The following is a 15,904-nucleotide window of genomic DNA, read 5'->3' as shown; positions in this document are numbered from 1 at the left end:
TGTACTTTTGGTATTTAATTCAGGCTGTCTCACTGTAAATTATACATATAAAAGTTTCAGTAACCTCTCACTGTAACTGAGAGCTAGTCATTCAGTTACTTCATTTCTCAGAATGTCTCCAAACGTTTCAATCCTACCATTTGACAGTTACATTCCTCCACAATTTGTGCATCAACTCCCACCTTGTTATCTCATTTGATATGTGTAGTTAATAAATCGAGGATTCCTAGTCTTAGGTTTAAGGAAACAAAAGGAGTGAATACACTGCAGATGTAAATCTATTTGTGATAAGGAATGTATCAGCTCAGCAGCTTGTGAGATAATTTAAATTGCAAGGATGTTTAGCATGCCCAAATGACTGGTGGAAAGTGGACACTTATCAGAAAAAGAAAAGCCAACCCCAGTATTTTCAGCATTCTTAACATTTTCCTTCTCTTTCTAATTTGGTCTTTTGGAGCCCAGTCACTGTGGTTCATGCCCATAGAATTACAGAGAGCTAGAAGGATGAAAGACAGTACAAATACGTGCCTTGAAGAGAAATACGTTTGCCCTTCATTCCTGCACCTGCATACACACATATAGATGCACCATAACCAAGTACAAAACAATAAAAGCGTTTATCTATAACTGGATAACTGTATAGTGGTCATAAGCAAATACTTCTCATATTTTGTGCTCTAATTTCCATAAGTAAGGGCTTAAGGAGAAATGCAAAACATATCTTTCTAAAGCGGTCTGATGTGTTTATAAAAATACCATTTAAGTATCTAAGTATCATATCACATGTACTCGGCCACCGACATATGGGCTCAATAAAGCAGTCAAAAACCCTCCCAGCAATTTGAATGAATTAGATATTTGCATGCCTGTTCTTGTTGCAATGTCCTCCAACTGTGGTTTTTACTACATACCAAACGTCCTACTGCTACCTTTGCCGTCGGCCTGGTTTATAACTGTAGAGGAACAATATAGATGCTACTTCTACTTTCCTTTCATTATTTTGGGCCCTCCAGATCCTCATACTTCCTGCAAATGCATCACTGCTTTGCCGGGAGTGGGTGTCAATTAACATTCCTGGTCTTGGTCTGTCATGGCATTGTAAATCTTATATACTTCACCTCCTTTTTTCCATGAACACACCCCTCTTCCTACTAGGATATGTCTTTGAGGGCTTTGGTATAACCTGTGTGCAACTTGCCCTTCGTTTTGTCTTTCAGATTTACAGGTAGTAAAAAGTTTTACTCACTGCTAAACCTAAATCTCAAAGAATATAAGTGTTCTTTCATTCAAGTAAAATGCAAGTTCAAAATATGTATATATTTTATGATTAAACCTGCCATAAAAGCCACAGCTTTGGAGCAAGAGAGTATTCTTGAATACAGGCGCTGTGGTCAGGATGGGATACGTTTGGATCATTAGAGAAACGAGGACTGTTTTTTCTGTGATGTATCCTTCAACTCACCACATTCACAAATTTCCCGGTCTTCAGGGTCATGCCAGCCCTACCACAAAACACTGCCCCTGGGAATTCCGTGAATTCCCTGTGGAGGAACATCATGCGGGTTTGTGAATTTGATTTATATGGGATCAGCCAAATCAAACCAAGAGCTGGTCAGAACCTCTTTCCTGCTCTCTCTCCCTCATCACATACCTAAATACAAATACACAGATGTTTATTCTTAAACAGTTATAAATGCATGCGCTTTTGCCCTTCATTCCTGCATAATAAACCATCTTGCATACAAGCATAGTCGGCTAAAACACAGGCAAATAAAAACATTTTTGGAAAGTGGCAAAATATCAAAATAATTGCATTTATAAACATCATGTCGTTAAAGGCATAGTTCACCCAAAAATGAAAATTATCATTTACTCAATCTCTTATTCTAAACCTGCATACATTTCTTTCTATACAGAGCACAAAAGATATTTTGAAGAACGTAACCAAACCGATTTGGTTCCTAATTACTTCCATTGTGTGTATATATATATATATATATATATATATATATATATATATATATATATATATAGAGGGCTTTTCTCAAATATTTTCTTTTATAAAAAGAAGAAAAAGAGTCATGCAGGGTTGGAATGACACAAGAGTGAGTAAATGATGACAGAATTTTCATTTTTGAGTGCTTATAACTTCATAAAGTATGATACTTTAATAAATTTTTATTTTATTTTTAAAGTCTAAATCTATTCCTATGTCTCTATTTACAATAGCAGTTACAGGTCAAAAGAGTTTTAATTTTGAGAATTAATTTAGGTTTAGCATCATCAGATGTGCTGTGGCTGAAGAATAACACTCTCACTGATATATTCTTTCACTCTCTCATTGTCTTTTTGAGGCTTACTGTATAACCACACAAAAGACTTAAGTTCACTGTAGCCAAAACCCATAATAAACCATTAGATGAAAATACAGAACAATGTTATTGGTATCATAACACTGCCATCAAGTGGCTATAAGGGACACTAACACTGTAGGTCACTAATCTCTTAACTAAATGTTAAGCTTGAATTGCTTCATTTCCAATTTCAAAGGCTGCCTTTTAAATGATGAAAAGTTGACCAACACCAATGCATAATATGCAATGACCAATCAGAACTAAACTGTATATGATAGCCAACTGTAAAATTGATAGTGAATGGAAACCAGAGTGAAGCAAAGAAACAAAACACCAACAAGGCAGAGTGTGAATGACCATTTAATGATCTGCAGAGGTGTTAACAAACAAAATTTATTTTACATCTTTAAATGTCCTCATAGAGGAACCGCAAAATACACTCAAAATGATGAAATAAAATAAATCAGACAAAATTTTAAGATCAGCTGTTTTTGTTTTCTCTTTCTTTTGGTATTTTGATATTTTAAAGTTGTATATCAAAAACGTAAGTGCCTTCAAAATGACCATGAGCGAATTTGTAGTGACCAAATGAAACTGCAAAACTAAGACTCATGGTTTACTTTCTGCATCGGTTTTCTTTACATACTTTTGTTTTGTCTCACAAAACAAAATAATGACCCTGACATTAAACAAAAAAAACAAAGATGAAGAAGAAAACGAAAGCAACACAAAATGAAAATGATTATTTACAGCTTGGCTCAAGGAGACACCAATGAAGAAAGGAGACCAAAAAGCCAGTCTCTATCATGTCTCCTGACAGATTTGTACATATTTATCTTTTTTTTTTCTCTCCCTCTCTCTTTACAAAGTATATTTACCACTTGCATTGCACTGTTCTTGTTGGACATTCAGAGGTATGTTAAAAAAAAACCAAGAAAGAAACAGTGGAAAACAGAATTTAACACTTTAGGGGTCCTAAGGACATTTTCATCATTTAGGATCCCCTAATAGTTACTAACATGACAATAAAAAAGATAAAAAATAGAGGTAGGGGACAAAAAGCATAAAACAAGGCAATGTAAAAGCAGGCCTTAAAGATCAAGTGACAAATACAAAGTCAAGTATCAAAATAAAACTAGATAAATCTCAATTCATTTAGCTTCTCCATTAAAAATTATGGCACAGGATTGATTTCAAAAACATCAACAAAACAAAAATCTGAAATGATACTCAAGTGGTAACTGACAGTTCACTTTCACGGTTGATGGCAATATGTTGTCAATCTTGTTATGCTTGTCATATGCAGTGTCGAATGACTGCTTTGAAAGTCTTTAAATATACATCATATTTACAACCAGGTCTTTGCCTGATTCACTTTGCAAGTATTAAGAAAGCGAAAAAATTATACATACAATCCCCAATTGAGGCATCAAGTGTAAACTGTACAACTTACAATGCTCCCACATTTTGTCCTTTGGGAGAGACCAAGGGTTATATTGAGAGCCATTTCTACAAATAACATGGAAGTAACTTGTTTACTTATGACTGAACAGTAACTGCTTTATATTACATTATTATTTTTTTATTTTTATTTTTTATAAAATGTCTCAAAGAAATTCAATTGAACTACTTTGACTAGATAACATTTTTAGTCTCTACCACAAAAATGGCTGGTGAATGAAGCGTGTCCAAGTAATAAAGTAAAATTACAATTTCAATAACCAAATTTGTACAAACTTGTTTTTAATTTTTTGATTTTCATAACATAGTGCAATGATTGGTCTGATTATTCTTCAGAAAAAAATCAATTAATAAAAAATTTCTTAACTACCATGTCCTAATAATCCCAAAGATCTTCAGTGTTTTAAAAACCATAGATACAAATCTCCAAATGAAAAAAAGGGAAAAAATGATCAGAGAATTGATCGTTGTGGATAGCTCCATTTATCCCTGTGTACTTTAAGATGATACACAGTTAAACGAAAGTGGCAATGAGTCAATGGATTAAAAGGCTGGTGAAAGAACAAAAAGAGAGTGAGAGTACATGGCCAAAAAGGACATTGAGGTGCTTTCCAGAGGTTTAAAAAACAAACGACAACAACAACAACAACAAAAAACTGGCAAGTCTCAAAGGCTGGTGTTGGCATGTTGGTGTGGGAAGCTGGCATCTCCCTCTTATACAGAAGCTATGACAATCATAAGATGAGGAGAGATACTGGAGATGCTATTGAGAAGGTCTGGAGCAAGATGAGACAAGTGGCTCTCAGAAAACTCACAAGGAGGGAAAATCTGGACAACATAGGCTGGCTACAAGGAAGACAGAAGAAAATTATTTGTTAGTGGAATGTCTCATTTTAAGTCAGCAGATGGCTAAATGATTTATTTTCACATATGGAAGCATCTAATCTTTTATGCGTGGTTAGATATGAGCATCTTGCCAAGCTATTTTCTTTCAGGAAAAACTTGCATTCAACTCTGTACTAGGGATGTGCACAAATAGTCGAATATTCGTTATGTTGCTTTCCTGGCCGTAAATGCAGTGAATCTATGATAAATCCTAAGCACTAAAACTCGCAGTTATAACTAAATGCACCAGGTGGCGCTGTGGAGCGTGTTTAACAAGTTTATTTTATTTGATCGTAACATAATGTTGTCGTCTGCCTCGCAAAGTTTGGAATTACTTGGATGAAAATGATCTTACAAAATGGAATTACTTTTGATCAAATTAATTAATGAAACCGAGTTATCATAATATCAACACCATAATGAGAAAGCACATGAAATCTAAATACCCATCGAGTGAGGAAAGACAGCTGTCCATCACTGCATTCACGACAGGTAAGCGCAGCTGTAAATTATCCCCGAGTGAGCAAAGATGATAACTTATCTGATAGCAAAATGATTTTGAGACATATGCTTCCTTTAAGTTTCGTCGAGGGATATATATTTACGAACACAAAACAAAGTGCTACTGTTAGAAACTTAGCTTAGCACAGTTATGTATTATTATTTTTGTGTCTCTGCAACGTCTGTCAGCGCAGCTCGTTTTCTCACCCGAGCATGTGGATATTATTGTTTTTCTCAACGTGAACATGTGAAACAATATAAACACGATAACCATATACTGACTCGAGTGTATTATGTAGGTTTTGTACAATAACTGGCGCTGTCTGCTTTATTAGTATTTTTCCCGCTCGCGCTGCTTGAGATTAAATGCTTTTTGTTCTTAATATTTTCTGTTTACACATATTGTTTAATGCTTTGAACTAAAAGAAAACCTTAAGATATAATGTAAGCTTGTGTATATTGCCTAATCGTAAGCTCGTTCAGAAATGGTTACAAAATCTTGATGAATATAAAACAATAACGTCCTTCTCGTTTAACCTCATTTAAAATAAACGAATATTCGAATATTCGTTTTTTTACCAGCCCAAATATTCGAATACAATATTTTGGAAAAATGCCCATCCCTACTCTGTACTGCACACAATAATTTTTATTCTTGGGAGGACTAACCTGATTTGAGCCTGGGTTTGGGACATTGATAATTCCAGCTGCTTGTTTGGCTTGCAGGTAAGTGATAAAACCAGTTTTAAGAGCATGGGTCTGGTTGTGGACATCCTCTTGGTCCAATCCACAAGGCAATGCCAACAGAAGGCAGTATTCATTTTCAGCCTAGGGAAAAAAAAAAAAAAAAAATTCCTTTAAATTCCTAATTTTATCCTAACATTTCAGTAGATTTGCTTAGATTTAATAGATAAAAATTAATTAGATTTACGACAAATCCTTAATATGGTTTGAGAAAGAGGTATTAAAGGACCACTCCACTTTTTTTGAAAATAGGCTCATTTTCCAACTCCCCTAGAGTTAAACAGTTGAGTTTTACTGTTTTCGAATCCATTCACTTTTAGTATAGCTTAGCATAGTTCATTGAATCTGATTAGACTGTTAGCATCTCGCTCAAAAATGACCAAAGAGTTTTGATATTTTTCCAATTTAAAACTTGACTCTTCTGTAGTTACATTGTGTACTAAGACCGATAGAAAATGAAAAGTTGTGATTTTCTAGGCCGATATGGCTAGGAACTATACTCTCATTCCGGCGTAATAATCAAGGAACTTTGCTGTCGCACCATGGGTGCATAATATTGCGTCTACTGCACCCATAATATGGCAGCAAAGTTTCTTGATTATTACGCCAGAATGAGAGTATAGTTCGCAACTTTTCATTTTCTGTCGGTCTTAGTACACGATGTAACTACAGAAGAGACAAGTTTTAAATAGGAAAAATATCAAAACTCTGGTCATTTTTGAGCGAGATGCTAACGGTCTAATCAGATTCAAAGAACTATGCTAAGCTATGCTAAAAGTGGTACCGCCAGACCCGGAGATCGGCTGAATGGATTTGAAAACTGTAAAACTCTGTTTAACTCTAGGGGAGTTGGAAAATGAGCCTATTTTCAAAAAAAGTGGAGAGTTCCTTTAAATTAAGACAGGATACTTACAGTCATACGTCTTGCAACTCCCTCAAGTTGTGAGACCTCCAAGCGCATTCTCTGGGCAATGCGAAGAAAGGCACCTCCTTCTGGTGGTGGCAGTGAACGGTGAGCCAGAACGTTGTTACCAGACACAAAGTGTAGCTGTACTGCTGCAGTGTCATTCTTAAGTGCCAGGTGACCTTGCCAAATAATTGGGTATTTCTGCTCAAAGTCAAAAACAGTTAAAATCAGAATGGCAAAAAATTAATTATTTCAATTATACTGCTGATGGAATTAAAAATGAAATAGATATAGTAATAAAATAAGATTACAAACCGTTAACAACTGCACCATATCAACGGACCGAAGTCCTGTGTGGTCAAGTTTAAAGTCTGATCGCATCTGAGAAGAGGCTGAGGATGGACGTGGCATCTGGTTAGAAACAGGTCCTTGAGGTCCCTTCTGCACAGTGATAGGCAACTCCAATTTGGGTGTTATAGTCACTGGAGAAGTGTAAGAGGGAGAGCCAGTCTCACCCTGAACTCGTGATATGTGAGACAAATCCATGGAGTTTGGGTGACGAATGTGAGAGCCGTCAAGTTTTGATTCACCAAAACTTCCCGCAGACTCAACAGAGACAACAGAGGGAACCTTCTGTCTCTGACATTGATCAACTTGTGAGACCTAGTGAAGAAGGCACATCAAGACAAGATATATAGATATATATATCAGTGCACAGCATAAATGAGTACACCCCCTCTGAAGCTTCTGAAAGTCAGCAATTACTCAATTACTTAGAAGACATGTTAGGGTTCTTTAGCGATATAATGTTCCAGCAAGTCTGCTTAATCAATTACTTAAGAAGCATGTCAAAATTATTCAGGAAAATAAGATTTTCTTATCAAGGTGATAAAATGTTGTGTAGCAAAAATTAGTACACCCTCCTAAAAGTTACTAAATAAAACGAAATAATCAATTTTCTGGTGTAAGTTTATTTCCAAAGCCTATATTTACAAAACATAGATTCTGGGATCTAGAATCTAGGGTGTACTCATTTCTGCAATCCTTAATTTAAACAAAATTGGTTAATTTACTTATTTTATGGCTATTGATGACATATATTTCTCAGTTCTTATTATGTATATGTTTAATACATTTTAGTTTTGCCATCTTTCCATGAATTGTATTAGTGATCATAAAGAAAATATATCTTTTGTATTTGTTCACAGGGGGTGTACTCATATATATATATATATATATATATATATATATATATATATATATATATATATATATAATAAAAATCATGGCTAACATAACTAATAACTGGTTTGCATAAATTATATCAAAACTCTATAGAGCACAGAACAAATTCTCACCTGAGACGCAGCAATTCCACGATTAGCCAAATTAATTCCAATTACTGAATGACTTGGATACTGAGAATGGAAGCCACGCATTTCTCTGTAGTATTCAGGCATGGAGTTTGGATTTCCAGGATGAATCATTTGAACTCCTTGAGAAGGTACCATCACAGAGCCAGGGGTGTGCCCCATTATCCTGCTGTCTGAGTGAGGGGAGGGTGTCATCTTCAGCTCTATTGCTTTTGGTGCATCCCTCACAATTTGTGAAGGATTCTTTACCACAGGGGAAGCTTTAGAAGAAGCAGATGATATGTGTGAAGATGACTGCATTGCCTCTGGTGTTCGAGTTTGGCGATTTTCTACAACACCTGGATGGTCAGTCAAATGCTGGTGCACAAGTAAATGCACATCTCTGGCATACTGATCTAAACGCAATGCCCTGTGATGCAGACCTTTGAATTCAGGCTGCATTACTACGCTTTCCGGTTGTAACTGTGGTGCAGAAGCTCTACGAAGTCCTTGTGGGAGATTCTGCATATCATCATTGCTTGTCTCAACCTGGCCACCACCAGATGAACCTGCATGTGACTTCAGTAAATCTCTGATCACTGCAGGTTGAGGAGTCGTGGAACGTTTTGGAGGTGCAGATCGGGGCGATAAGAGGTTTTCTGAATGGATTCCATAACCTATTCCAGATAATGATGGCGTACTGGCTCTGACATCTCCTTGGGACAAATGACCTATGGGCATAGACTGGGTGACACTATGAGGGGGCATTATCACTGACTGTTCAGCATGATGTATATTTGACACATACTGAGATATAGAGCCAGCTGGTCCCAAAACAACTGAGCTGCTAGGAGGGCAAACTTTTGGAAAGGGTGACGTGGAATGGCCTGATGACCTTGGAGAATGTGAATCTTGCTTGGGTTGTGTGACCACTCTTTCATGTGGAGCACTTGAACTTAAAATGTGATTGCCTACCAAAGATGGATGGTGTGGGCTTAAAACCGGCTTAACATTGAAGGTCTGTGATGGTTTTATATCAGCTTTCATTGACATCGATTCAGTTACTCCATTTTTCTTAAAATGCTGCTGCTGTGTAATTGACTGACTATACCTTAGAAGTTGAGGATGGCTTGTGGACTGTTGAAAGGCTTTCAAAGAACCTCCTTGTTGACCAGTGTGGTAGGTTGGTTCAGATTTTTCAGAGCTAGGACTTTCATGATTAATCGAGGAAATAACAGGCTGAGCACTGAAGGTTTGGCCAGATAATACTACCCCTGCATGTCCATAACCTGTAGGTGTCTGTGATCCTTTTGGTGTAGAGGGGTGAGATGGTGGTTCTTGTTTTATCTGTGATTTTGTTACAGACTGCTGAAACTCAATATCAACTGCACTGGCTGGTGGGATTTGACTTATTTTAGCAATGATCCGCTGTGGTCCCTCTGTCTTTTGTCCAGAATAACTCAACACTACGACACCCTCGGATGTATTGACCCTCAAACCAGTACTTGACCCTGTGTTACAATGTGTGCTTTCAACAACAGGGCGCCCAACACTTCCGCCATCCTCAGAGGGGTTAAGTCCATGATACTTGCTATTTTCACTCAAGCCTGTACGATACTTCTGCTTGGGTAAGGACATTCCAGAGCTACGGTTGCTTAAAGAGATCCGAGGAGTGTCCTCGAAATCAAAGGGCATAGGGATCCGACTAATGACTGAAGTAGCGGTGGAAGTTATAGCCAGTTTCTGCTTTAAGATCTGCGGAGTACCACATTGTTGCAGAGGAGGTGGCTGTGGTGGTGCTGTACAAGGTACAAGTTGAGTTATGGGGCTAGGTCTATCTTCAGGTAGAGAGGTCTTTAAAGGCAGCACAGCCTCAACTGAATTTTCATTATTAGACATCCGTGGATCTGCTAATGTGGTTGTGAACTGCATACCTGGGACTGCATTGCTATTTGAAGCAGATACATACTTTGGTTCCATTAGAATTTTTCGCAATGTGCTGGAGCTTGGGTCAATATCAGAGGCCTTTGTGTCAGGGGGCATGGGAGGATTTGCTGGAGGTCCCCCACCTCCTGGTGTAGACAAAGACACATTAACTTGAGGTTTAGGGAGAATTCCTTTCTCCTCTGTCCTGGTGTTCCACTCAGGGGGTGTGAGAGGAGTCTTGGAGGATGCAGGTGAATTCAGGCAGGTTGTAGGTGAAGTAAGGGTAGGTGCTACTGGCTCAGGAGATAGCTGTTGTGTCCTTAGATAAGAAGGACTGTTATTTCCAGAGTGGAAGGCAGATTCTTGAGGTTCAGGCTGGTCAACAGCAGGCTGTTCTGCCTCTTTTGGTGTGTCCAAAATCACTGTAGATGTAGCTTCATGTTTGCATGCAGCAGCAACAGTGACTACAGCTGCTGCAGCTGCTGATGTCGCTGCCTTAGGATTGGCAGTTTGAATCTCTTCAGGGATAGATTCTGGAAGTTTGACAGTACTGGATTCAGGTTCCAGCACTGCATCCTCAGCAATTTCTAATTTTCTGTTCAAAGAAACCTTTCGACCTCTGGATTTCTTTGGAGTTTTTGGCCGTGCTCTTCCTCCTTTTTTGGCTGCCTCTGATAATGGAGATTCTGTGAATGAAGTATCTGTTTTACATGTTTGATAAGATTTTGAATCTGGAGCTATAACACCATCTTGTTCAGACTGTACAACGGTCTTTACAGTCAAGTTTGTCTGAGGTTCAATAACCTCACTTGATACGGGCAAAACAAGTGTCTCTGGTGTGGGAAGGAGGGCTGTGTATGTTGTTGGAGCAGAGAATCCATCTGCATCACCAGATATATCCTCAGCAGTAATGGAATCAATTGCAGCAGCCAGTTCAGTTTCACTTGCTGGATTGGCAGGCTTTTCTACCTCTGTATCATCTGCAGGTTGTACTATAACAGGTGGTGTTAGGATTGGTGGTTCAGTACGAGGTTCTTTGTAAGGTGCTGGATGCTGTTCATCAGTAAGTTTTGAAATATTCTCCACTGCCCTTTCCAGTTCCATTTGACGGGCAAGCAATGCAGCCACAGGATCAGTAGGAGGCTCCATTTCTGAAAAAGACTCCTCCTTTTCATCAGGACTGTGAACATCTTCCTCTTTGTGGTAAACTGGGATGTTTGACTCTTCTTTTACTAACTGTGGGGCTTTGGTTTTAAAAGACCCTTCAAAACTTGCAGCTTTGTCATCATCTGAATGAAGGGCATTCTTAACTGCATCCACAGTGAGATTAACAATGTTGACAGGCTTATCATCAGGCATTGTTTTGGTGTTCCGTGTTGACCTTGATGCCCTGACTTTCTTATCTAATGGCTGTGTTTTTTCTACAGGAGTGATTTCTATATCGACATCTGTTGATTTTTCCTCACCAGAATGTGCAAATTCCTTTTCTCTTTTAGATATGTTATGTTGTTTGGTATCTTCTGACAACTGCCCAACTTGCATTGAAGATTCATCTTTGGATTCAGCTTGGTGATCTAGGGCAGGTGACACATCAACTCCTGCTCTGTCTGACTGAATGGGTTCTAGGCTACCTGACACTTTGTCCAATTTCAATGTTTTTCTGCTTTGTCCTGCTCTTATTGGTGAAGACTGTCCTTTTTGAGATCGTGGAGAGCGCCATGCCTCTGCTGTTTTAGATATTTCTCCACTACATGTTGACTCTTTATTTTCAGTGTCTTCACTTTCAGAATTTTTGGTATGATCTCCCTTAATTGGAGACATATCATCACCTCTTCTGCGAGTCTTGGGTGGACGACCTCTTCTACCAAGTGTAGTTACCATATGCTGTGTTGCAGCTTCCTTATCACTACAGCGCTTACGGGTGACACGGGGAGGTTCTGTAATCTCTTTTCCTGATTGTGCAGCTTCATCCTCATGGGGTGTTGCATAGACAGATCGTACATTCCGTCGCTGCCGTGTTCTGCCATGGTTTGTGTTCGATTCATGGCCCTGCTCTGAATCTGTAGCATGAACAGGAGATTTCGTAGAGTTTCTGGAGTCAGCAATGAGTTTTGTGGAGTCTCCTCTGGGGGATGAAGATCTTTTTAGCTTTTCCCTATCAATGCGTTCACTCTTTCGTGTAGCTGGTTTCTCATTAGCAACTTGAGGAATTGGTGTTGGTGCTGGTGAGACAGTTTTTAGCTTTTTACTCTTAGGCTGTTTACGTGGTGGCTGTACCTGTTCAATCTCAGGTTCTGTGTCTGGCAGCTCCACATCTAGTGGGGATGCAACCTTGTGAAGATAATTAACAGGTTCCATTTTTGTTTCTGAAAGCTCTGCAATCTCTTGAGCTTGACTGGGCTTTGGAAACAATGGAGAAGCTGCCGGAAAAGGATCACATTCTGGCTCAACATTACTTAAAGATGCACCAGGAGTAGGAGGTTTGACATCAATATCCTGTTCAGCAATTGGACTTACAGTTCTTTTGGACTCACTCAGCTTTTCATTAGGTTCTTTGACAGTTACAGCTTCCTTTATCATGGGTTCAGGGGGTGTAGAACTCACTGCAACAGCTGTGTTCTCCTCCTTTAGGTTAATTAATGGAGAAGAATCTATTGGAGCATCTTCTGACCGCTCATTCACAACTGCTCGACCATCTATATTTATTAATGTAGAGGCCAAAACTGGCTTATGCTGCACAGAAGTCTCTGAAACTTTAGGGAGAGACATTGGTGATGTTGTAGCTGGACTATGACTTACTGACAACTCTTGGGAAATTTCTGATACATTGGGGGATGGCCCAAACACTTCATCCAGTGCCTTCTCCTCCTCCATCTGACCAGTTACACCAACTCTTTCTGAAATGGGCAGCTGTTGGTTCTTATCTCTTTGTTGAAGTTCTAAGAAGCGGCTATGAAAAAGTACTCTTGGTTCTTGAGAGAGGTCTGTTCCTCCTGGCCCGGCTTGTTCCCCTTGGGAATCATTTGTAATACTCTCTCTCCCAACTCTAACTTCAGGATCGTTATTTTTCCGCTCAAGGTGTTGAAGTCGCCTTGAGTCCTGTTCAAAGATAGAGCTATGAAGAAAGCGTGAAGCAAAGAGCTCTTGTCGTTCTTGTTCGTCAGACTTGGAATCTTCCTTTTTATCATCTAACTTTCCATCAGAATCAGAGCGAATTTTCTTTTTTTTCATGTACCAAGAAGGAATAGGTCTTGGAGTGGGTTCAGACTTCTCCTTATCTGTGCTATTCCGAAAGCTTTTGAATTTTGAGTCATGACCAAGGAAAGACCAGTTTTCTTCCCGAGATGAAGAGAGTGACTTAGCACGCTCAAGTAGAGCTTTGGTGTCTGGTGTAATGGTCTTATCCAATGCAAATTCATAGAACTTATTCTTTTCAAGAGACTCAGAAGACTTTACATCTGAAAGTTTCTCCTCAGGCTCTCTTTTGAAAGAGTTTAGCTTTAGTGAAAGGTGCCTACTTTCATTATCTTCATCAGAGTCTGACTGAACCTCCCCAGGTTCCAATTCATGTTCAGGGCGTTTTCGGATACTTTCCCGTTTAACAATGCTGGTAGGGAAGCTCATTTCTCCTCTCAATGTGCCCTGCCTAATATTGCTCTCCCAACAGAACTCTTCTTCTGTCACTGATGCTTTCACTTTCAAAATCTCTGCATGTGGTGAAAGCCCTTGGTGCACTGCGTTGTCAATATTATATTTTGATACATCAAAATGCAAACAATTTTTATCCATTGCCAAAGGTGAATCTGGCTCTTTGTCCAGCAACTGTGATGCATTTCTCTCCTCAGGAAAGGGTGTCCCTGGAAGTGAAGAAAGTCTCCTTTCAGGTTCATCATTTATCTGTCTAAACCTCTGATAATCTTGCTCTCTTTTAGTGCCAAAATCAAATTCAAATGCTCCTAAATTCTTTCGCTTAGAGGGTGGTGAATCACCAGTTACATCTTGAGGTGGTTTTCCTAACTCATGCACAAGACTTCGATACTCAAAGTCTTCTACATCAGTGCTGGGTGTGCTTTCAGTTTTATCAGATTTATCACACTCTAGCAATTGTTGCTGTAGACGACGGTTCTGCTCCATTTGTTTTCTGCAACTCTGTGAGTGATCAATGTCCGAGAGCAATCTTTCCTTACTTTCAGAATCTCTTTCTAGCCTTGAGGAGTGTACGTGGTAGCTAGTTAAGTGCTGCTGCTCTTGGTCTCTAGAAAATTCCATATCTACACTTCCATCATCAGAGACTGCAAGACTGAAACTTGGTTCACTATTAGATCCAAAAGTACCTATCTTTTGATCAAGACTATCTAAGGAATCTATTGCCTCCTCAGTTGGTTCCCCAAGTCGAGCCTGAAGGTCTAGGCTGAGGCCTACTGACATTACAGTGTCCAGCTCTTCTTTTAAAGTACTAACAGTAACCATCCTCTCTGGCTTCATTTTTTGTTCTCTCTTGTGCGCTTCTTTTCGTAGCAACTTTTTATCATAATCAATGTCTTTCAACAAAGGTTCATCAATAAATCTCCTTATTTTTCCTTCATCCTCCTCCTGACTTATCCTCCTTAAATTATCAGCCTTTCCAGATGTTTCTTCAAAGCGCCTCTTTCGTGCAGCCAAGCGGTCAGCATCCACAGAAGAGCTGGTGTCAAATGCAAGATCAGTTTTGAAGTATTTTTTGTTTTTCACCTTGCCCTCTTTATCCACAACCTCAACTTGACTAGCCAAGCCTTTTTCCTTGAGATGTTTTCCATGCTTAAAGAAATCTCTAGCCTGAGTGTCCATGCGGAAAGGCATACTCTTGTGATCAACTGAGGGTGGGGTGGTTGGAGACCGAACAGGATCACTCCCAACCTTTGTTTTTTGTTTCTCACAAAGGATAACATCTATTAATTTTCCTTCCTTCTCTTTTACTCTTGTCAGCTGTACAACACAAGGTGGCAGATCAAGTTTTCCTTTTCCAGAGTAGTCTTTGATAAATGATTTACTGGCTTTACCTCGGAGAGTTAAGCTAGCCTCTGGGCTAGTGTCCCTGTCAAGTTCAAGGTCTGTCTCTGATGATGGAACAGTGGGGGATGCAAGTTTTAATTTCCTCAACTTCTGCTTCTCAGTCCTGTCCTTGTCTCCTTTTTCCTTGCGTCCAGCACGTCTTTCTTTTTCTCCTCCATTTCCACGATCTGCCTCAAAGACTGATTTTTCTTTCTCTGATTTATCACTCCTATTGTGCCTCTCCAAACGAATTTTATCTGGCTTTTCAAAGTGTGGTGGAGAAAGTGAGCTGCAGCTGCCACTTCGCTCAGATGAGCGGCTGTAAACATGATGTTCAGAGTCACTGGGAGGACGTTCAGAAAGGGACGGGGAGGCAGCAGGGCTAGCAGGACGACGTGGATGGGATGGGCTTTGATTGTGTTCAATTGTTCGTCGACCATGGTCACGTTCACGATCCGTTTCAAACCGCTCCCTTTCCCTCTCACGTTCTCTTTGTAAGTAGCTGTACTTCCGAATATCCTGTTCATATGGGTCTCTATAATCCCTGTATTCACGGGGGTCATCATAGTATCGTGGATCATAGTAATCTCCCTGGTAAGGATCCCATTCTGAATAAAACTCTCGACTTCTGGCAGGATATTTTCGACGTGGATCCTCTGTGTAGGAACCTGGGGTACGCACATTCTCATAGTATGCCCGCTCAGCTGTGAACTCATGATATGGCGGCCGGCGCTCATCTCTGC

General features: G+C 39.3%; 1 protein-coding gene across 4 annotated transcripts in view; it reads right to left on the bottom strand.

Annotated features, from left to right (window-relative positions):
- Positions 1-2,698: 2,698 nt before the first annotated feature.
- spen (spen family transcriptional repressor) overlaps positions 2,699-15,904 on the bottom strand; it is a 34,094-nt gene continuing 20,888 nt past the window's right edge. For all 4 annotated transcript variants that reach the window (XM_048178375.1, XM_048178376.1, XM_048178377.1 and 1 more), the window contains exons 11-15: positions 8,211-15,900; positions 7,168-7,515; positions 6,859-7,053; positions 5,871-6,029; positions 2,699-4,661 (exon numbers count right to left, since the gene is read on the bottom strand). In XM_048178375.1, coding sequence (XP_048034332.1) covers positions 4,530-4,661; positions 5,871-6,029; positions 6,859-7,053; positions 7,168-7,515; positions 8,211-15,900 — 8,524 coding nt within the window. In that variant the 3' untranslated portion in view covers positions 2,699-4,529. The remainder of the gene's footprint in view (positions 4,662-5,870; positions 6,030-6,858; positions 7,054-7,167; positions 7,516-8,210; positions 15,901-15,904) is intronic.

Source organism: Megalobrama amblycephala, linkage group LG24, assembly GCF_018812025.1.
Source record: "Megalobrama amblycephala isolate DHTTF-2021 linkage group LG24, ASM1881202v1, whole genome shotgun sequence".
NCBI classification, from domain to species: Eukaryota; Metazoa; Chordata; class Actinopteri; order Cypriniformes; family Xenocyprididae; genus Megalobrama; species Megalobrama amblycephala.
The sequence above is the reverse complement of the archived record's forward strand: the minus strand, read 5'-3'. Positions and strand labels throughout refer to the sequence as shown.